Genomic DNA, 23,775 nt, shown 5'->3' with positions numbered 1-23,775 from the left:
ATATGAAAGATTTTTTTCTTAAAGATTTTATTTATTCATGAGAGACACAAAGAGAGAGAGAGGCAGAGACACAGGCAGAGGGAGAAACAGGCTCCATGCAGGGAGCCCAACGCTGTACTTGATCCGGGGTTTCCAGGATCATGCCTGGGCTGAAGGGGGCGCTAAACTGCTGGGCCATTGGGGCTGCCCAGATTTTTAGTATATAAAAGAAACTATTCTGCTAATGGCTATCATGAAACTTGGAAATGTGGGGGTTAACTCTAACTCTATCCTACTTAGGTGGGCTTATTCCTTGGAGAGGGCAAGAGTATAATGAAACTTGGAGATTGCAGAATGAAGGAAAATGACATACAAGGATCAAATTAGGAAGATGTACAGATGGGAAAAATGATTCTATTTCATTTATAGCTAAAGAGTAGCCATAGTCAGATGAATGATTTTCACATAGATTCAGGAAGGCTCTGGGCTCAAGATAGAAAAGGTTTTCCTTAGTTTCTTAGTAATCTTGGGAAAGAGCTAGAAACTACCATAAAACTATGATCTATATGAAGAGGTTTGCCTAGTGCATTGAGTATTGAGGGTACCTTTCATAAGGTATGTATTGGTTTATTAGGGCTGCCATACAAAATACCACAGATAGGATGACTTAAACAACAAAAATTTATTTTGGTACACTTCTGGAGGTCAGATGTCCAAGATCAAGGTGTCAGCAGGGTTGGTTTCTTCAGAGACCTATTTCCTTGGCTGTAGACGGCCATCTTCTCCCTGTGTCTTCACATGGTCTCTCCTCTGTGTATCGGCACATCTGTGACCAAATTCCTTTTCTTATAAGGACACAGTCAGATTGGATGAGGGCTTACCCTAATGACCTCATTCAAAATGCATTTACTGAGAATCTGTTATGTACAGGCACTGGGCTTTCAGCAACGATAGTATCTACTAGAGGGAAAGAACAGAAGTAGGATGTAGATGTAGTGGTGGGGCTGTTCAGCTATGAATTAGAGGCTATGAAGTCCCTTCTACTATTTATTCAATGAACATTTTAAGTAAAAAATGTGTTAATTCTCTGCCAGAAGCTAGGCAGAAAGGAGAGAGGCTTATACCAATCTCATCATTTGAAGATGTGTATTTCTCATATATTAATATTTCTGAAATTATATTTTACAGTGATAACTGGTTTAAATGGGAGCTTTCTTACTTGTAGGTGCTTCTTACAATTGATGGAGCCAATAAAATTCAATAAAACATGATGATTTTTAGTGTGTCAAACATAGTCCACAAGATGCTTAATATTTGTATCTTGCAATGTACTGGATTCTCCCCTATACTTGTAACCATGAAATATCCTTCATCATCTTGTCTTTTTCCTTTTGACCTTAAATATGGGTTTATTGAAGTATGGTTGTCTATTATCTCACTGAACTGTCTCCCTTATTCTTCAGCCAAATGAAAGACTTTCATATCTCTATTTTCAACCCCAATTGTTCTTCTAGGCTCTGATTCATAACTGGTATCTACAGATTACTAATTTGTTGTCTTGCTGTCACCTCAAACTCAATATAGTGCATTGTCTTGCCCTCCAAGCCAGCTTCTCCCTTAGCTTCCCTAGATCTTTCAGATTTTCTAGTAATTCTTTTTTTTTTTTTTTTTAAGATTTTATATATTTATTCATGAGAGACACACAGAGGCAGAGACATAGACAGAAGGAGAAGCAGGCTTCCTGCAGGGAGCTTGATGTGGGACTCGATCCTGGGACCCGGCGATCATGACCTGAGCCAAAGGCTGACACTCAACCACTGAGCCACCCAGTCATCCCAGATTTTCTAGTAATTCAACATGAAACCTTGGGAGCTTTCCATGATTTTACCCTCTCCTTTGTTTCACTTCTACATATCTGTTTACCAGGACCTGTCCATTCTTCCTGTTGCATTGGTTTTTTTCTTTTCTGGTTCCACTATTACCATCTCAGTCCAGGCCTTTGTCTAATCATGCATGGACTACTATAATGATTTCTATCTCTTTCTCTGATTCATCTGATAAAGTGGTTATCACCACTTTAAATTTTCTCTAACATTGTACTGTACACTTGACTCCCTGCTAAAAGTCATTTAATGGCTCCTTACTGATCATTGAATAAATTCCAAATGCCACGGCCACCACATTCAGGGCTCTTCCCCAATTATTCCTTTCCAGTTTTGTCACCTACCATCTGGAACTGCAGGAAATGTTCTGCACTTTTTAGCTGCCACACTTTGGCTTTAACCATTTCCTTGGCCTGGAGTTCTCCCATCCTCTAGGCTTTCCTTCAAAGCTCAGCTGACTGCTCCAGGGAAAGCATTTCCTGATAGCTTTTTTTTTTTTTTTTTTAATTTTTATGTATTTATGATAGAGAGAGAGAGAGGCAGAGACACAGGCAGAGGGAGAAGCAGGCTCCAATGCACCGGGAGCCTGACGTGGGATTCGATCCCAGGTCTCCAGGATCACGCCCTGGGCCAAAGGCAGGCGCCAAACCTCTGCGCCACCCAGGGATCCCTTCCTGATAGCTTTTAATTTAGTTTTAATTTCTTCTCTCAACTACAGTACTCAATGCATATATCAATGATCTGACATTTAGCATGTACTCCCTTCTATTGCTATCTTTTTTTTTTTTTTTGCTTTCTATCTTTTTATGCATGAAAATGTCTTTCCAATGAAAAATCTCTTGAGGGCAGGGATTTGGTCACATTTCTCCATATTTCTAGTTTTGACAGTCTTTTATTTTTCATTCATTTTATTTTATTTTTTTAAAGGTTTTATCTATTTACTTAAAAGAGAGAACAAGGGGGAGGGGGAGGTCGGTGGGGGTCGGGGAGAGGGAGGAGCAGGCTCCTTGCTGAGTGGGGGAGCCCAAATGGGGCTGGATCCCAGGACCCTGGGATCATGATCTGAGCTGAAGGCAGATGTTTAAAAGACTGAGCCGGGCAGCCCGGGTGGCTCAGCGGTTTAGCGCTACCTTCAGCCCAGGGGCCAGATCCTGGAGACCTGGGATCGAGTCCCGCGTCGGGCTTGCTGCATGGAGCCTGCTTCTCCCTCTGCCTGTGTCTCTTCCTCTGTGTCTCTCATGAATAAGTAAATAAAATATTAAAAAATAAATAAATAAAAGACTGAGCCACCCAAGTACCCCTTGACAGTCTTTTAAATATACAATAAAGTTTTTAGATCTGGAAGTTTACCTAGACTTACCACTCAATTCACAGATGAAGAAAAGTAGATCCAGAGAGTTGTGCAGACCCACTTAGTATGAAGCCATAGTCCAATATTTGCAGGTACTTATGGATTATGAATCAGAGGGGCTGGTTTATAGAGAAGGGCAGGATTCAGCAGGCAGAAATGTGTGTATTCTCTGAACAAAGGAGGGAAGGTAGTTATTTCGGGCAAGTTTGGGAAGAGGTGATCCAAGCCGTCCGACAGGAGAGGGGTAGTGGTTACTTGAGGGCAGGCAGGCCTGTTCTTCCGCACAACCCACAGGCTCTCAAAAGTGGTCGGACGCTTAATGTTTCTTGCATGAAGTGACTTACCAGCCTTAGTACATTCTTCTTCGCAGGCATGAGGCTTGAAGAGGGCGAAGCAGGTTGGCTTCCTGGCTCCTGACGGGCACTGAGGAAGACCCACTGCCCGGTGGCGAGGATCAGCCAAGGGCTCTCCACTCTGTGAAGGGAGCCGGGACGCGCCCCTGACAGGAATCCGTGGACTAAGCAGCCGCTCAGGATTTGGCCATCATCCCGGGAAAGAAGAGCAAGGGGCTTTCCACCTGCCCCCGGCCTAACCCGGGACCGGAGGCCTCTCGGGTTCCAGCGCCGGCCGCTCCGCCTCCTAAGCCCGCCGCCTCGTCTCCGCGCCTTTCCCCGGCCCCGCCCCTCACGCCCGACGGGCTCGCTCCGGCGCCCGGCACGCGCGCGCGCGCACGCGGAAGCGGAAGGCGCGAGGGAAGCGCTCCGCCGCGGGGGCGAGCGCGCAGGCGCCGTCCTGGGAGAGCTGCGGGCGCGAATCCCGCCGTGGCGCGGGCTGAGGGGTAAGAGGCGGGGAGCCTGGGGCCTTCGGACTGCGGGGCCGGGGTGGGCAGCGGAGGGGAGCGCAGCGGAGGGGGACTCGCGACGCGCAGCGATCGCGCGCGCAGGTGGCAGCCGGGCTCCCTCCCCCGCTCCAGGTGTGAGAGGAGGGGCAGCTGGCGGGGCCTCCCCGGGTCAGCCTGCTGGCTCGCTGGGGGGTGGGGGCGGGGCGCGTTGGCTTGGCAGCGGCCTGGGCTTCCTTGGCGCCCTTGAGCCTGCGGTCTGGAGGGTCTGGGTGCTGCAGGAGCCGAGGAGAAGCGTTAGGACGCCCCGCACCCCCTTATGCCAGACGTGCTCCTCGGGGACAGCCGCACTCACTGGGTGTCGTGCCCACTTTGGGGGACGGACCTTTCAGACTCAAAAAGACAAATTCGGCCCTGGAATTTGTTCCGAAGCGAACCGCCGAGGTTTTGTTTTATATTTGGTTTTGACCGAAGTGTACTCATCTTAGGGCAAAGTAGGAGGGAAAACTTAACCTGCCACCTGCGTGAAGACTTCGTGTCGTGTGGGTCGGTTAGAAAGTTACTGTGCTTTGCTTTGCAGATGGAAAAAGTAATACAGAGCCCTTCTTACTGTTCAAGAAGAGATCCGTTAAGCCTTATAATTAGCCACAAAGGACCCTAAAATTACTTGCCTTCTTCATACACAGGAAGATCTCCATTCGGCAAGTGTTTTAGTACTTTGCTTTCTGCCACATTGGTCTAAGTGCAGGGAATAGACCTAGGGGCAAAGGCGAGAGAATCCTGTCTGGCTTGCACGAAATTTATATTCTAGTTGTCAAAGAAATATAATTTCATTTTTTTAAAATGTAATTTCCTTTTATGCCTTTTTATTGGAATATAACATATGTACAAGAAAATACAGCAATCATAATTTGTAACTTGCTGATTTATCGTAAAGTAAACGCATCTTTTAACCACCACTCAAATCAAAAAACAACTTTGGGGATGCCTCGATGGCCCAGGCCTTTAAGACAAGGACTCTTGATCAGGTCATGACCTCAAGGTCTTGAGATGGAGCCCAGCTTGGGGCTCCCTACTGGGCATGGAGCCTGTCAAAGATTCTCTCTTTCTCCCTCTTCCTCTGCCCCTCCCTCCCCCTCTGCCCCTTCCTCCCCTCTCTCTCTCTTAAAAACAAGACCACCCCCCACCCCCCCTGCAAAGTCCCAGAACATTTACAGCTTCTTAGAAAGCCTCCCTGGAGACCTCTCCCAGTCACCATTCCTTCTTCTCCCCAAAGGTAACCTCTATTGATTTTTTTTTTAAGATTTTATTTATTTATTCATGAGAGACACACAGAGAGAGGCAGAGACATAGGCAGAGGGAGAAGCAGGCTCCATGCAGGGAGCCCAATGCGGAACTCAATCCCAGGACACCAGGATCACGACCTGAGCGAAAGGCAGCCACTCAACCTCTAAGCCACCCAGGCATCCCTTTTTATTGATTTCTAACCATATATTATTTTTATCTATTTATGAGCCTTTCATAAAAGGAACCATATAATATGTATTTTTTGGTGTCTAGCCTGTTTTTTGTTTATTTTTTTAAGGTTTTGTTTTTAAGTAACCTTTACACTCAACTTGGGACTTGAACTCACAACCCTGAGATCAAGAGTCAGAAACTCCACCAACTGAACCAGCCTAGCACCCCTAATATCTAGCTTTTTCTTTGTTTTTATTTTTAAAAAAGATTTTATTTATTTATTTATTTATTTATTTATTTATTTATTTATTTATTTATTTATTTATTTATAGGGAGAGAGATAGCAAGAGAGATCACAGAAGGAAAGGGAGAAGCAGACTCGCTGCTAAGCAGAGAGCCTGATGGCAGGGCTTGATGCCAGGACACTGAGATCATGACCTGAGTTAAAGGTAGATGCCCAACTGACAGCCACCCAGGTGCCTCTATCTAGGGTTTTTTTTTTTACTAAGTATTTGTGAGATTGTTCTGTGTTGTGTAAAAAGATAATTTCTGATAGTGAAAATAATTAAGGTAAATGGTTCAAACAGTAAGAGGTGGAAACTTTAATAGGATGGTCAGGGATGATCTTTGGGAGTGGGGTAGGGGTGATTTAATGCACAAGAGGAATGACAAAAGGTTAGCCATTGAGCTGGGTGAGAGCATTCCAAGTAGAGGAAAGGAACAGGGATAATGAGTGAAATTGACAGGTCCCTGGAAGAGTAGGAAGACCTTGGAAAGTGGGAGGAGATGAAATCTGAGAGGCTGGCAGAGGTCAGATCTTAAAGGGTCTTATGGCTGGAGTACTTGCATTTTACTCTAAGTAGAAAGTGAGGAAGAGATGTTTTTTATGCCCTTCAACTTCTACTGGGAGTCACTTGTAAAGGATGGGAAGGCCTATCCATTTTACTAAATAACAAAGAAACACCTCAAAACTGATGATCCTGGGTAACTTGGGAATTATGGAAACATTAATGTGTTGGGAAACCAACTCTTCTTTTGTATTTTCAGGATTTATATTAGTTTAGCACATAATATATTTCCAAAATTGAATTTAGTAGACACTTTAAAAATTAGTCATCTGTTCTACACTTTAAAAATATTCTTTCAAGTAGTTGTTCAGTTTTCTTTTTGAACCTGTTAGAGAAGAACCCCCTTTTCAAGCTGCTTGTTTCATTTTTGGACAGCTATCATTGTTAAAAAACCTTTCCTATCATATATATTTTTTGCTTTTTACTTGGCCAGTTGGCTAGCTGACTCAGTCGGAAGAGCATGTAACTTTTGATTTTTCAGGATGGTAAATTTGAGCCACTCATTGGGTATAGAGATTACTAAAAAAAAAATAAAACTTAAAAAAAAACCTAATTAAGCTTTTCACTTTTTTAAAAATTTTTTTTTCTCTTTTCTAAGCTTTTCACTTTTAATTTCATTTTTAAACTTTTTACTTTTAAATCAAAGTACACTGGTCATTGGTTCTGCATTCCTATAGGACTGACAGTTATTTATGACATGTTACCTCCCTTTCAGTATTCATGCAGTTGATTTTTCTTGATTTGTTTTTTTCACATTTAAGTGCAGAGCTTTGATTTTATTTCTGTCATTTCTGGAATTAGATTTAGTTCATCATAGATGTTCAGATCTTTTTGAATGTGATTCTTTATGTTTTCCTTTCCACCATTGTGCTCTTAGCCAACTTGATCAGCAGCAAATATTAGTTAAGCATTATGTTCTTTTAAAGTTTGTTATGATTATTTGGTGTTATTGGCAGTCTTATTTTTGTTACTTAAGATTCCTGAGGAAGTACTTATACAGGATTTTCTGGAACTGTGAATTATTGACTTAACTTGGTCATATTAGTGATTTAAATTTCCTAGATGGAATATTAGTTAAGCTATATTTTCAAATCTAGGAATTAGCATTTCTAAAATCAATTTTAAACATGATATCTCAGTAAAATATAGTGTTGTATTGCAATTCTAGAATGTAGAGTGCAGCATATTGAAAAGGGGCTTTTTGATGGGCATCCCCGGTGGCCCAGTGGTTTGGCACTGCCTTCAGCCCAGGATGTGATCCTGGAGACCCGGGATCGAGTCCCATGTCGGGCTCCCTGCATGGAGCCTGCTTCTCCCTCTGCCTGTGTCTCTGCCATTCTCTCTCTCTCTCTGTGTGTCTGTCAGGAATAAAAGAAAAAGGTGGGGGGGCTTTTTGGATTAGACTAAAAAAGAATTTGAGGGTACCTGGAGTGGCTCAGTGGGTTAAGGATCCGACTTTTTTTTTTTTAATTTTTTTTTTAAGATTTTATTTATTCATTTATGGGAGACAGAGAGAGGCAGAGACATGAGCAGAGGGAGAAGTAGGCTCCCTCCCAGGAGCCTGATATGGGACTCAGGACTCAATCACAGGACCCAGGATCATGACCTGAGCCAAAGGCAGCTCAGCCACTGAGCCACCTAGGTGCCCCAAGGGTCCAACTCTGATCTCAGCTCAGGTTTTGATCTTAGGGTCGTGAGTCCCGGCCTCATGTTGGGCTTCATACTGGGCGTGGAGCCTACTTAAAAAAAAAAAAAAAAAAAAGAATCTAAGTAGTTTATAATAGCCTTGTATGAAATCAAGAATCAACATTGGAAAGGGATTGAATTTTAAGTTTTCCCCTTACTTTGCCTCTGTGATAGAAGTTCTAGTGAATAGTAAAATGATTAAAAATGGATGCTGTAGGAGGGAGAAAAGGGCATTTATATAATCCAAATTTGCATGATATATTTACATAGCCTTATTTACTACTTTGAGTCATTCTACCTAATTGAGATGCTGGACTTCATTAGTTCTAGAGTTGACCTTTGCGATATTTAAATAAGAGAATAATTTTCATCACTATATTGTATACTTGAAACTGATATAACGCTGTCAACTATACTATAATTAAAATGAAAAACTTAAATAAAAAATAAATAAAACTAACATGTTTTATTACATCCTTAAAAAAATTTTTTTTTTGCCCAGTAGGTGGAATGTGCCAATTTTCTTCTAGTTTTTACATTTGTCTATTGTATTTTTTTGGTTATATTTAAAGTATATCCTGTGGCGCATAATTGTGGCCCATAATTTCTCAAAGCTTTTTGCTTTTATTTATTTTTATATTTTTATTTATTTTTAATTTTATTTATTTATACATGAGAGACAAACACAGAGAGAGGCACAGACACAGGCAGAGGGAGAAGCAGGCTCCATTCCATGCAGGGAGTCTGACGCGGGACTCAATCTCGGTTCTTCAGGACCACACCCGGGACTGAAGGTGGCGCTAAGCCACTGAGCCACCCGAGTTGCCCAAACCTTTTTGCTTTTAAACCATCCAACCCAAGGAAAAAACTGAAAAAAAAAAGAGAAAGATATAAATAGTTAATTGCATTTTACTGCTTTTTCTCTTAAGACTTGGGTTTCCAGTCTTAAAAGTTATTATCCTAGAGGAGAACACAGGCAGCAACCTTTTTGAACTTGGCTACAGTAACTTCTTGCAAGATACATCTATGAAGACAAGGGAAACAAAAGCAAAAATGAATGATTGGGACTTAATCAAGGTAAAAAGCTTCGCACAGCCAAAGAAACAGTCAACAAAACTAAAAGACAACCTACAGAATGGGAGAAGATATTTGCAAATGAGATATCAGAAAAAGGGCTAGTGTCCAAGATGTATAAAGAACTTACCAACTCAACACCCAAGAATCAATCCAATCATGAAATGGGCAGAAGACATGAACAAAAATTTCACCAAAGAAGACATACATATGGCCAACAAGCACATGAGAAAATGCTCTGCAACACTTGCCATCAGGGAAATACAAATCAAAACCACAATGAGATACCACCTCACACAGTGAAATGGTGAAAATTGACAGGAAACAACAAATGTTGCAGAGGATGTGGAGAAAGGGGAACCCTCTTGCACTGTTGGTGGGAATGTGAACTGGTACAGCAACTCTTGAAAACAATGTGGAAGTTCTCCAAGAGTTAAAAATAGAGCTACCCTATGACCCAGCAATTGCACTACTGGGGATTTACCCCAAAGATACAGATGCAGTGAAACACTGGGACACCTGCACCCCAATGTTTATAGCAGCAATGTCCACAATAGCCAAACTGTGGAAGGAGCCTCTATGTCCTTCGACAGATGAATGGATAAAGAAGATGTGGTCTATATATACAATGGAATATTACTCAGCCATTAGAAACGATGAATACCCACCATTTGCTTCGATGTGGATGGAACTGGAGGGTATTATGCTGAGTGAAATAAGTCATTTGGAGAAGGACAATCATCGTATGGTTTCACTCATACGTGGAATATAAGAAATAGTGAAAGGGATTATGAGGGAAAGGAGGGAAATTGAGTAGGAAAAATTAGAGAGGGTGACAAACCATGAGAGACTCCTAACTCTGGGAAACAAACAAAGGGTTGGGGAAGGGAAGGCAGGGGTTGAGGGATGGAGTAACTGGCTGATGGGCATTGAGGAGGGCACTTGATGGGATGAGCACTGGGTGTTACTATGTGTTGGCAAATCAAACTTAAATAAAAACATGTAAAAAAAATACCAAATAATTATGGCATTAAAAAAAAAAAACTTGGGGTTATTAGTTCTTGTACAGGTTCATTCTATAAGATAGAAAGATGTGGTTAGTGAAAGTATATTTTGGAAGAAAAGTAAAAATCAAACCACATAAATTAGTAGAATACTTTCTGAAACTAAATAGAAAGGTAAAATTCCTCTTCCTCTCTGTACCAAAGATAAATCATGCCTTTTAAACTATATTTTTTTACATGTAGGTAAACATGCTTTAGATGGAATTGACTCTGCTATCTATATATCTGTTGTTTTTCTTTGTTACCTTGTAAGAACCAGTCCTTACCACATCTTTACTACATATATTGAATCCCATTTAACAACATGGAGAGCTGCCTTTTGAGGTATATTTCCCAACTAGAGGACTAGGGAATAAAGAAATTAAAACTACCCACTTTCCTTCTTGCTGACACCCCAATTCTTCATCTTCCTACTTGGTTTAATGAGTTCTTTGTTGTACCATGCTCAGCTAAATCTTGGTCTTTCTTTTTTTTTTTTCCTCCAGGCTACTTCTTCATAGACCTAAAAGTCAATATTAACTGGAAATGAAGTATCACTTAAAATTCTCTCAAACTCCTAATCCCAAAGAATTTGATAACATTTCTCTGATGAAGAAAAGAAGTAACTGACTATGCATTAAAAGTATTTTGGCATTGGTCCTATTTTTTTCCCTCCTTAGATTTGAAGAAGAAATATGGAGAAATGGCACTTGATGACAATTGTGGTCTTAATAGGACTAACAGTACGGTGGACAGTTTCTCTTAATTCTTATTCAGGTAACACATCTTTACTCTTTAAAAGATGGATAAATATTCCTTTAAATAGTTTTGTCCTCCTCCTTTTTGTAATAGTTTATAGATACCTGACTGGGACAGAAGAATTTTTCTTTAAGATTTTGTTTATTCATGAGAGACATACACACAGAGAGAGGCAGAGACAGGCTGAGGTAGAAGCAGGCTCCATGCAGGGAGCCTGATGTGGGACTCAATCCTGAGACTCTAGGATCATGCCCTGAGCCGAAGGCAGGTGCTAAACTGCTGAGCCACCCAGGGATCCCATGGGACAGAAGAATTTTGAGGCTTTTTTGATATGGTCAAGAAAATAAACATTGAATTCTAGTGAAAATAATATGTGTAAGAGCTAAATAGAAGCATAGGCTTTATGACATGAGAAAACAAAAATGTATTTTAATGGGGAAGATGACAAGTTGATAAATGATTACATATTAAGTATCAAAAAGAGAACTGAGCTAGTACCTGAAGGTGGGAGTGGAATCAAAAGAGGCTTTTGTTTGTTTAGGGTAGAGAGGCCATGTTACTAGACTGAAAGGAAGAGAGGAATGGAGAATAAGACTGGGAATGATGTGAGAGAAGAGGAGGGAGAATTAATGGTACATGGTCCTGGACAGGGGATAGGATTATATTCAATCCTGTATTTATTTAGCACTGCTCATGGTCCAGGCACCACTAGGTGCTAGAGTACATGAATATCCAGTACTGAAAGTGTCCACATTTTAGTACGTAAGTGGTCACAGGACAATGTGGTAATTATGACTAGAAGTATTTGTAAAGTACAAAGGTCACATAGAGAGGGATCCCTGGGTGGCGCAGCGGTTTGGCGCCTGCCTTTGGCCCAGGGCACGATCCTGGAGACTCGGGATCGAATCCCACGTCGGGCTCCCGGTGCATGGAGCCTGCTTCTCCCTCTGGCTGTGTCTCTGCCTCTCTCTCTCTCTCACTGTGTGCCTATCATAAATAAATAAAATAAAATTAAAAAAAAAAAAACAAAGGTCACATAGAGAAGTGAATGATCAAGTTGCATTAGAAAAAACTTCAGAGAAGATGACATTTGAGTTCAAGGTTGAAGGATGAGTGGGAACTTGCTAGGCAAATGAAATAGGGAACATGGGCAAAAGGATGGTAGAGTGAGAGCATGGTTTTATTTATTTTTTTAAGATTTTATTTATTCATGAGAGAGAGAGAGAGGCAGAGACGCAGGCAGAGAGAGAAGGAGGCTCCATGCAGGGAGCCTTACGTGGGACTTGATCCCGGGTCTCCAGGAGCATGACCAGGGCCCAAGGCAGGTGCTAAACCGCTGAGCCACCCAAGGATCCCCGAGAACATGGTTTTAAGTTGTCAGTATTGGAGTATAAAAAGAAGGAACAAAACAATGCGGAGGGAGCAGCTGGAGATTTAGCTAAACACTCTGCTTGGCAAATTACTTGTGTTTTAGAAAAATAACTTTGTAATAATGCACAAGGTTTATAGGAAGCAGGTTGGAGGTAAAGAGACAAATGACATAATCATAATAATAGAAATATGAGCTATTTTAAGTACCATATGTTAGACACTAAGCATTTTTTTTAATTTCAATTTTATTTATTTTTTTAGCATTTTCTTTTACTTACCACACTACTGAAGATAGGTATTGTCTCTAATTTACAAGTGGAAAATAAGACAGCTGATAAATGACAACTGGGACTCAAATATAGTTGTATTTTATTCCAAAATCAGTGCTTTTATGACACCACTCTGTGCTTCTAAGAAGTCCAGAACTAAGCTATTTAAAAGATAGATAAATGAATCTGAAAAATAATGAAGAAGTAAAATCACTTGGATGCAGCAGTAGACTTGGGCTCAAATCTTCATTTTTCTTTGCTTGTTAGCTGCCAGATCTTGGGGTAGTTATTTAATCTCTATGAACCTCTTTTACAAAGGTACCTCCCTTCTACAAAGTGGGAATATTAATATATATTTTAACAGGGTTGTGGGGATTACTTGAGATCATATGTATGAAACATATTTTCTTTTTTGGTAGTGTAGGAATATAATCAGCATATTAATGCTTCACAACTGTTCTGTTATTTGATCCTTACATCAGATCATTTAACCCCAGAATGTTTATTGAGTGTCTGCTGTGCAGGCAAAAATACTTTACTGGTGATCAAGTCTTTCAGTGTGACCAAGAATAATAAATGGTATTTTCTTATGATATTGTGGCTTATAAGAAATATATATTTGGTCTTTGTCCTCTTCTGGCACAGAGCCTCTAAAAACCTTGGGATTTTCTAAGTGAAAGTGATAAAGTTGTCTTTTGCTATGGTAATAACTGGCTTTTGGACCCATCTATGGATGGGGACTGGTTGCCTGGAAAACCTAATTGGGTCTTTAGAGGGTTGGAACCTTCAGTCCCACCCTCTGATTTCCAGGGAAGGGAGAGAGGCTGGAGGTTGAATCAGTCACCAACGGCCAGTGATTAATCAATCATGCTTTTGTAATAAAGCCTTCATAAAAACTCCAAAGTAGGATGGAGCTGGTGAACACATGGAGATTCAGAGGGAATTGAAACTCAGCGCTCTTTCCCCATACCTTGCCCTTTGCATCTCTTCCATTTGGCTGTTCTGAGTTACATCTTTTTATAATAAACTGATAATCTAGTAAGTAAATGTTTCTCTGAGTTCTGAGAACTGCTCTAGGAAATTAATCAAACCAAAGGAGGAGGTTGTGGGAACATCTGCCAGTCAGTCAGAAGCACAGGTAAACAGTTTAGACTTGCAGTTGTCATCCAGGGTTGGAGGAGGTTGTTGGAACCTCTGATTGATAACTAGTTGGCCAGAATCTGGGCTTATGACTGGCCTCTGACATGGAGGGTAGGGGCAGTCTTATAGTACTGAACCCATAACCTGTGGAATCTGATGGCATCTCTTGGGCAGATAGTGTTAGGATTGAGTTGTAGATATGGAGTTGGTGTCTGAGAATTGCTTGTTGCATGTGTAGGGGAAATCCCCCCTATCCCCACACTGTAATTGGGTCCCTGAGTCACCCTTTTATTTCCCTACAGATGTTCAGAGTCAGGTGGATAGAACAGACTTGTAAATACGTACTATATAAAAATATAGTGTGATATAAACAAAGTAGACTGGAACACAAGAGACTTGTAATTCAGACGAGAGGCTTGGAGTAGGGATGCCAGGTGGCTCAGTCAGTTAATCATCTTCCTTCTGCTCAGATCATGATCCTGGGATCCTGGGATGGAGCCCCCCATCCAGCTTCCTGCTGGAGGGTGGCGGGGGGGTGGGGGCTGCTTCTCCCTCTCCATCTGCCACTCCCCCTGCTTGTACTCTCTCTTGTGTACTCTCTCTCTCACAAATAAATAAAACCTTTTTGTGTGTGTGTGTGTGTGTACTCTCTCTCTCACAAATAAATAAAACCTTTTTTTTTTTTTTTTTTTTAAGAACACGTTTGTTCTGAAAGGGGTTGAGGGAGGATTTACTAGGCAGATAAGGAGGCAGGGAGACTATTCCAGGGACAGGAAATAGCATGAACAAAGACCAAGAGTTCTCTGTGATATGTTGAGGATGTAAGTGTGACTGGAATATAGGGTGCATGGTTAAGATGGACCATCGATGATGATGTAGGAATAAACGGGGCCAGAATGTGAGCCAAAGTAATGTGTGAGGGTTTATCTTTTAGGCAGTGGAGGCTTTTAAGCAGGGAATTCACATGATCTGGTATGCTGTTTAAGAAGACAACTATAGAGGCAGCATGGAATTTGGAGTAGAACGAGGGGCTGATGGTAGCAAGACCATACTGGCAGCATATATGTGCTGTGGCCTTACATCAATTTATAACACTTATTTGAAGTGTTGCACAAAGCTGGTTGCAGCGGTCTAGGCAAAGGATGATGAGGCCTAAGTGACTAATTTTGAGAGCCACATTGAATAAAAATCAACAAAATGTAATGACAAATTGTGTGTGGGGATAAGAAGGAAGATTTTGACAGTGAGTTTGGTTTCTAGTTCGGAGATCCTGAGACTTGAAAACACAGCAGGCTCAGTGGGGAAGGTAATGAATGAATTCCATTTTGGATATGTTAAGGGTTGGGTACATTTTAGTCATATAAAAAAGGGTCAGGGATCCCTGGGTGGCTCAGTGGTTTGGTGCCTGCCTTCAGCCCAGGGCATCCCAGGATCGAGTCCCACATCAGGCCCTGCATGGAGCCTGCTTCTCCCTCTACCTATGTCTCTGCCTTTCTCTCTCTTTGTGTGTCTCTCATGAATAAATGAATAAAATCTTAAAAAAAAAAAAAAGGGTCAATTGTGAGTCATAGAATTTGGTTGGGGGCACAAGAAGACATAAATCCACTTTCAGCTGATCACAAAGAGTAACAGTTTAGGCCCTGGCTTCATACTTCAGTGCAGCTCTATGATGAACAAGGTGGGCCAACTGCAGGAATCCTTTTATCTTGGCTAGAACCAAAGGAGGCAGGTCCTATTTTCATTCAGTATCTCTGTAAGCTCACACACAACCTGAGCTCTTAACAAAGTGCAAGAGATGAACCAGAAAACATTTGTGTCTGTTTCTTTTTTTTTTTTTTTAAGATGTATGTATGTATGTATGTATTTATTTATTTATTTATTTATTTATTTATTTATTTATTTATGATAGATATATATATAGAGAGGCAGAGACACAGGCAGAGGGAGAAGCAGGCTCCATGCAGGGAGCCCAATGTGGGACTCGATCCCGGGACTCCAGGATCGCGCCCTGGGCCAAAGGCAGGCACCACACCACTGAGCCACCCAGGCTCAAATTTCATCTCAGTCATCCATTCTAAGCTGTTTTAGTATTGAGGCAGTTCCCAAAGGAAAGGGTCCCTGTTACCCCACATACTTCACAACTTTTGGTAGTATTAAGATTTTGAATTTTTGCCTCCCTGGAGTGTGTGAAATGATGTTTTATTATGCTTTTAATTTGACTTTCCTTCATTACTAAAAGCTTAAACCTATTTTCCTGTTCACTGGCCATTTCTATTTCCTTTTCTGGGATATTTGCTATGTCATTTGTATATTTCCATTTTTTTTTTAATGGATTCTGTATTTTGGGTTTTTTTCCTCAAGCATTCTATATTCTGGAAGCTAACCTTTGTACAATTGTTAATATCTTCTCCTAGTTTATGGGTTATCTTTTCATATCTTATTTATGAGAGACACAGAGAGAGGGACAGAGATATAGGTAGAGGGAGAAGCAGGCTCCATGCAGGAAGCCCCATATGGGACTTGATCCTAGGAACTTTGGGATCATGCCCTGAACCAAAGGCAGATGCTCAACCGCTGAGCCACCTAGGCCTCCCTTCTTTTCATATCTTAAGGTGTCTTTTTATTTTAAGTTTATTTATTTATTTAAGTAATGTCTATATTCAACATGAGGTTTGAATCCAAGACCCTGAGATCAAGAGTCGCATGCTTTTTGACTGAGCCAGCCAGGCACCCCACATCCTAAGATGTCTAGATAGACAGGATAAAATAGTGAAATTTATTAGTCTTTTTTCTTTATGATTTGTGCTTTTATTTTTTAAAAAAGATTATTTATTTATTTATTTATTTACCCAAAAGAGAACAAACCATGGGGAAGGGGCAGAGGGAGAAGCAGACTCCTTGCTGAGCAGGGTGCCTGATGCAGGGTTGGATCCCAGGACCCCAAGATCATGACCTGAGCCAAAGGCAGATGCTTAACTGACTGAGCCACCCAGGCACCCCCACACTGGGACTTTTAATCCATTAAGATGATATGTATCTTCTCCCTTTATTTAACAAGGAGAGGCAGAGGGGGACAGTGAGAGAGAAATTCAAGCAGATAGCACTGAGCGAGGAGCCTGATGCAGGGCTTGATTTCATGATCCTGAGATCATGACTAGAGCCTAAAGAAAAGTCTTCTACTTAACTGACTGTGCCACTCAGGCACCCCTATTTAAGTCTTCTTTTTACATGAAAGTCTTATGTATCCTTTATTAGATGTATTCCTAGCTATCTTACATATTTTTCTCTCATTGTTATAGATATCTTTTATTTATTTTTATTATTATTATTTTTAAAGATTTTATTTATTCATGAGAGACACAGAGAGAGAGGCAGAGACAGGCAGAGGGAGAAGCAGGCTCCATGCAGGGAGTCTGATGCGGGACTCGATGCTAGGACTCTAGGATCATGCCCTGGGCTGAAGGCAGACGCTAAACCGCCGAGCCACCCAGGGATCCCCTATAGATGATATCTTTTAAAAAACTGTTTTTCTTTCATTTTTTAAAAAGATTTTTATTTATTTGTTCATAAGAGACACAGAGAGAAAGGCAGAGACATAGGCAGAAGGAGAAGCAGGCTCATCGCAATCCTTGCACCCTGGGATCATGTCCTGAGCCAGAAGTCAACCAGTGAGCCACCCAGGTGCCCCTCATTTTTTTATTTTTAAGGATTTATTTATTTTAGAGTGAAAGAGGGAGTGGGGGAGGGGGAGAGTCCAGAGGAAGAGGAAGAGGAAGAGAAAGAATCTCAAGCAGATTCCCAGCTGAGCTTGGAACCTGATGCAGTGCTCAGTCTCATGACACTGATCCTACCTGAGCCAAAGTCAATAGTCAGATACTCAACTAACTGAGCTACTCAGGTGCCCCTAAAAAATCATTTTTCTAAATGCTTGTTGCTGGGACACCTTGGGTGGGTCAGCGGTTGAGTGCATGTATTTGGCCTGGGATGTGATCCCGGGGTCCTGGGATAGAGTCCCACATCAGGCTCCCTGCATAGAGCCTGCTTCTCTCTTTGTCTATGTCTCTGCTCCTCTCTTTGTGTGTCTGTCATGAATAAGTAAATAAGATATTTAAAAAAAAATGCTTGTTGCTGAGGGGTGCCTGGCTGGTTCAGTGGGTGGAGCATATGGTTCTTCCTTCCTTCCTTCCTTCCTTCCTTCCTTCCTTCCTTCCTTCCTTCCTTCCTCCTTTCCTTTCCTTTCCTTTCCTTTCCTTTCCTTTCCTTTCCTTTCCTTTCCTTTCCTTTCCTTTTTCCTTTTTCCTTTCCCTTTTCCTTTCCCCTTTCCTTTCCTTTCCTTTCCTTTCTTTTCTTCTTTTCTTTTCTTTTCTTTTCTTTTCTTTTCTTTTCTCTTTTCTTTTTTCTTTTCTTTTCTTTTCTTTTCTTTTCTTTTCTTTTCTTTTCTTTTCTTTTCTTTTCTTTTCTTTTCTTTTCTTTTCTCTCTAAAAAAAGGCACCCCTATCCTTTTACTCTTTACCCTGATACCCAATCTTTACTCTGAATCCCTGTCACTTAGACCTGACTAACGAGTTCCCCACCCTAATTCCACTTTCTCCTGATGGTTTGGAAGTTATGCTTTGTTTTCTTTCAGGGCATTGGTGTAGAGATTTTCATATACTGATTTAACAAAGTCTAAAATTAATATTTATATGCTCTTTCTGAACAATGCAAGGACCATGAGATGCTTTAACACTAGTTACAAATCCTCACCTCTGCTATTAAAATGTTATTATTGCCTAAGATTTTAGACATTAATCACTGTTTTATACAATTAATAGTACTTAGGTTTACCCTCATGTTTCTCATTTTCTGTGCTTAACCTTCCTTTTTACATATTGTATCTTCTTTTGAGATAATTTTCTTTCTTACTGAAGTCCATCTTTGGGAGGTTTTTTTGTTCATTTTTGTTTTTGTTTTTTTCAAGTAGTCTCTAGGTCCAGCACAGAGCCCAATGCGGGGCTTAAACTCATGACCATGAGATCAAAACAAGAGCCAAGATCAAGAATCAGACACTCAATTGACTGAGCCACCCAGGCACCTCAAATCTTTGGGAGGTTTTTAAAACTTTTCTTTAAATTAAAAAACTTTTTTTTTTTTTTTTTTTTTTTTTTAAGTAGGCTTTAGTTCCCAGTATGGGGCTTGAACTCAAATCCTGAGATCAAGAGTTACATGCTCGGGATCCCTGGGTGGCGCAGCGGTTTGGCGCCTGCCTTTGGCCCAGGGCGCGATCCTGGAGACCCGGGATTGAGTCCCATGTCGGGCTCCCGGTGCATGGAGCCTGCTTCTCCCTCTGCCTGTGTCTCTGCCTCTCTCTCTCTCCCTCTGTGTGTGTGTGTGTGTGTGACTATCATAAAAAAAAAAAAAAAAAAAAAAAAGAGTTACATGCTCTACCAACTGAACCAACTAGGTACCTCCTGGGAGGTTTTCTTTTAGTGAGAGCCTGTTGGTGGCTTAGTTTTTATCTGAAAATGCCTTTATTTTGCTCTAGGTCCTAACATTTTACTGGGTTTGGAATTCTGTGTTGACAATTTTTTTTTTAAGATTTTATTTATTTATTTGACAGAGAGCACAAGCAGGGGGAGTGGCAAGTAGGAGAGGGGAAGATGTGGGACTCCATCCCAGGATCCTGAGATCATGACCTGAGCCAAAAGCAGATGCTTAACTGACTGAACCACCCAGGCGCCCCAACAATCCTTTTCTCTTAATATTTTGAAAATCTCATTTCATTGTCTTTTAGTTTCTGTTGCTCTGTTCAGACATTAGCTGTCATTTCAGCTGTTATTTCTTTATAGGTAATTTGTCTTTTCTCTCGTTGCAGTTTCACTATGATGTATTAATATATGAGTATTAAAAAAATTTATCCTTAGAATTTTCTGGGATTTCTGACTTTAATCAATAGAAACCTTCTTTCTGTCTCTTCTCATTCTGTTTCCTCCTTGTAAAACTCTGGTTAGATATGTTAGCTCTTTAGTCTTTTATTAATTTGCCACATATGTATAGGGTACTCATGCCAAAGGCAGGTGATATAGCAGAAAATAAAACAGACAACAATCTCTTTGTCTCATTGAGTTTATATTTTCCTTTCTCTCTTCAAGTATTGCATTTCCTTCATTTCTATTTTCCTTGTGCAACTCTTATTAGATGTATGTTGGGTCCTTTCATCCTATCCTCTATGTCTCATAATCTATATTTCCCATTTCATAGTTTGTTCATACTACTTTTTAAATAATCCTCCGATCTCTTTTTCATTACTTTTCTTCTTGGTTGTGTTTATTTATTTTATTTTATTTTTTTAAAGATTTATTTATTTATTTATTTATTCATTCATTCATTCATTTATTTATGATAGACATGGAGAGAGAGAGAGAGAGAGAGAGAGAGAGAGAGAGGCAGAAGCAGGCTCCATGCCGGGAGCCCGACGCGGGACTCCATCCCAGGACTCCAGGATCGCGCCCTGGGCCAAAGGCAGGCGCTAAACCGCTGAGCCACCCAGGGATCCTTGGTTGTGTTTAATCTGTTTTTTAACTGTCCATTGAGTTTTTACAATTTTAGTTACTGTATTTTTTTATTCCCAAAAGTTCTGTTTGTTTCCTTTTCAAATCATTTTCATCATTTCTGATTGTCTCTTTTTCCTTCAACATGTTCTGTGCCTTCCTTTATTTCTTTAAACATATTAGCAATACTTATTTTATATTTCCTTTCAGAAAATTCTAATCCCTGCAGTCTGATTTCCTGGTTTGTTGGTTCTTTGGACTCTAGCTCATGGTATTTTGTTTGTGGGTTTAGTGATTTTTTTTTTTTTTTAATTGTGAGCTTGGGTGCCTGGGTGGCTCAGTTGGTTAAGCGTCTGCCTCTGGCTCAGGTTGTGTTCCCAGGGTCCTGGGATTTAGTCCCACATTGGGCTCTTTGGTCAGTGGGGGTTCTGCTTTTCCCTCTCCCTCTGCCTTTGTTCTCTCTCAAATAAATGAATAAGATCTTTAAAAAAAAATATTGTGAGTTCAAGTTACTAGAAACTTTTATCTGTGAGAATTCTTTGAGGCCCAAGTTTACTGTGTATTTCTCCACAGAAGATTTAGGGTACCTCTTGCTATGCCCCTTTTAGCTCTATTAACAAAAGTCAAACTAAATTCTCATCTTAAGGTTTCTTTAGCTGTAATTCTTGGTGTGAATTTAGGACCTACACTGGGTGAGTGTGTGATAATGTTAGGAATTTTCAGGAGACTCTTCTTTTTTTCCTGTACTACCAGGAACCAAGGCAGAGATAAATACTATCTTCACCATTTCCCCAAAGGCATTGTTATTTTATATCCTAGTAGATGATTCTCTGACATTGAAGTTTTTACCTGTTCAAGTTCTAAGCTATACCTCCTTATGCATTGCATAGAACTTCTCAGTTGCTGACCCATAGCCAGAAGAGGTCATTGGATACCCTCAGGTCCAGTGCTTACTTGTCTGGATCTTAAATTTCTTTTGTTGTTTCTGTCTCCTAAGGAATTCTCTTGTTTCGATGCTAATTCAGCCATACCCCACCCTGTATTGGAGGTGTCTTTATGACCTAAGTCTGCCACGTTGCTGGAAGCTGGTCTAATCTGTGTTTTTAAAAGCTCCATCTGTTACTCTGATTTTTTTTTTAAGATTTTATTTATTTATTCATGAGAAACAGAGAGAGAGAGGCAGAGACACAGGCAGAGAGAGAAGCAGGCTCCCTGTGGGGAGCCTGATGTGGGACTCGATCCTAGGACCCCAGGATCATGACCTGAGTCAAAGGCAGATGCTCAACCACTGAGCCACCCAGAGGCCCCTGTTACTCTGATCCTGATGGTGGTTAAAGCCACAGGGTTGGGGGCATTTATACTGCAAAAAAAAAAAAAATTTTTTTTTTTTTGACCACTGATCACTTTAACAGAGAAGAGGAATTATTAAAAGGGGTTGAGAAGAAATCTTGAGGAAGGAGTATTAGAGCCTGGAAACCAGGAAATTAGAGAATTTTAAGAAATAAGGACTGACCTAAATTCTAGACTGTTAAGTAGTGTGAAAGTTAAGAATAGACAAAAGATCTCCAGTAGGCCATTGTGAGCCTTTCAATTATCAGATTGTAATGAATTGAGTACTAAATGGAAATTAACAAGAGGGCATATCAACTCTTAGAAGTTTGTTTTTTAAAGACTTTATTTTTATTTTCTTATTAAAGATTTTATTTATTTATTCACGAGAGACACAGAAGGAGAGAGGCAGAGACACAGGCAGAGGGAGAAGCAGGCTCCATGCAGGGAGCCTGACGTGGGGCTCGATCCCAGGACTCCAGGATCACGCTCTGGGCAGAAGGTGGTGCTAAACCACTGAGCCACTGGGGCTGCCCCAACTCTTAGAAGTTTGTGAATGGAAGGAGGGAATTAGTTTGGTAGCAAGAATGGGGGAAGGAGGTCAGAAGAAAAGCCCAATTAGAAGTTGTTATGTAAAATGTGTAATTTATGTTACCTTTGCTTTCAACCCATAACTGGTCCATTGGATGGTCATCTCCTTTTCTTCCTTCAGAACTATTTTATTCCTTTTTATTTTATTTTTATTTTTATTATATTTTTTTAGGAACTATTTTATTCCTAACCATTATGTTGTTCTTATATAATTTTCTTTTTGTCTTCTAATTTTGACAGGTACATTATTTTCTTTGAACTTTTTGGGTTGAGGTGAAGTTGAAAATAACTAAAGGTATAGAGTAGAATAATATAATTTAAGAAATTACGCTATTTTAGTATTACTGGCCTATGTAATCAGATGCTTAATGGAAACTGGAAAAGGACAATAAGCATATATAATACTTTTCTATCCTTGTGGCTTACTTACGTTATTTATTCTAACATTTCTCTCCTAAAGTCTGAGTTTACTCAATTACTTTTTCTGGAAAACAGGACTCCTGTTTATTTTAAACTTCAGTCTTGGGGCACCTGGGTGGGTCAGTGGTTGAGCGTCTGCCTTTGGCTCAGGTCATGATCCTGGGGTCCTGGGATTGAGTCCTACCATCATGCTCCCCACAGGGAGCCTGCTTCTCCCTCTGCCTATGTCTCTGCTTCTGTGTGTGTGTCTCATGAATAAATAAATAAAATCTTTAAAAAAATAATTAAGTTGTCCCATAAGAAAGTCAACTTAAAAAGATTACTTTTGGATTACTGTATAGGACAAGTATTGTTATTGCACAGTAGTAGAATATTTGTAGGCATCTTTTATAGGTGGTTATTATATGTTTTTGTCATTTTTCAGATGAGAAGAATAAAATGCTAAGAAAAAATGGTGATTCTGTCAGAGTTCTTAGCCCCACCGTAAAGAATATAACATTTTTAGCACTCACATGTGAAGAACTTCTATATCATAGGAGGCTGGGATAATTTAGAATTAAATATGAGATCTGTGATTCTGCTGAGATTTTTTTCCCTCTTAATTAGAATACTTTTTCTGTTATCATAATTTCTTTTTAACATGCTTATTTTAGTTTTCATTTATCTTATTTTAAGATTGTAATTAGGAAGCACTCAAGTGAGGAAGCTCAGGTCAGCTTGCTAAGTATTAATCCATTACTTCTCCTTTGGAATGGATATATTGTATAGGCAAACTACTTAAATGTATTGTAATTTAAATTTATCTAAAATGTATACCTCTTACATATTTACTTTATACCCATTAAGTGCTGCTTATGTAATTAATTTTATAGACCTAAAAATTTGAATAAATATTGCTTGTTACTTTTAAACAAGCTTTGGGAGGAAACAGATTCTTTTTTTCTTTTTTTTTTTTAAGCTTATTTATGTTTTAGTAATGTCTACACCTGTCATTGAGCTTGAACTCACAGCCCTGAGATCAAGTGTCACAGGCTTCACCAACTGAGCCAGCCAGGAGCTCCAGGGAGGAAGCAAATTCTGATTTTAGTATTGGTTGTTTCTTATGTCTTGTAGAGATTCACAGTTCCTCTATAGTTGATCCCAAGTGTTACCAATCTTTCTGAGCAAAAAGCAACACTTGAACAAAGGAAAATTATTTTATTTTAA

General features: G+C 40.2%; 1 protein-coding gene and 1 long non-coding RNA gene across 5 annotated transcripts in view; one reads left to right on the top strand and one right to left on the bottom strand.

Moving 5' to 3' along the window:
* Nucleotides 1–642: 642 nt before the first annotated feature.
* Nucleotides 643–3,880, bottom strand: LOC140594747 (uncharacterized). The gene is made up of 2 exons (XR_011995966.1): nt 3,558–3,880; nt 643–3,382 (listed from the first exon to the last, which is right to left on the bottom strand). It is a non-coding gene; the product is annotated as an uncharacterized lncRNA (long non-coding RNA).
* Nucleotides 3,881–3,914: 34 nt separating this feature from the next.
* Nucleotides 3,915–23,775, top strand: part of ALG6 (ALG6 alpha-1,3-glucosyltransferase) — a 68,294-nt gene continuing 48,433 nt past the window's right edge. The window contains exons 1-3 of one of the 4 annotated variants that reach the window (XM_072730728.1): nt 3,951–4,051; nt 4,632–4,752; nt 10,667–10,937. In XM_072730728.1, the coding sequence (XP_072586829.1) occupies nt 10,856–10,937 (82 nt within the window). In that variant the 5' untranslated portion in view covers nt 3,951–4,051; nt 4,632–4,752; nt 10,667–10,855. Of the gene's footprint in view, nt 4,052–4,631; nt 4,753–10,666; nt 10,938–23,775 lie in introns of all 4 variants that reach the window. The other 3 variants (XM_072730726.1, XM_072730727.1, XM_026006940.2) reach the window with 3 other exon arrangements.

The sequence above is a fragment of the Vulpes vulpes genome, chromosome 12 (assembly GCF_048418805.1).
Source record: "Vulpes vulpes isolate BD-2025 chromosome 12, VulVul3, whole genome shotgun sequence".
NCBI classification, from domain to species: Eukaryota; Metazoa; Chordata; class Mammalia; order Carnivora; family Canidae; genus Vulpes; species Vulpes vulpes.
The sequence above is the reverse complement of the archived record's forward strand: the minus strand, read 5'-3'. Positions and strand labels throughout refer to the sequence as shown.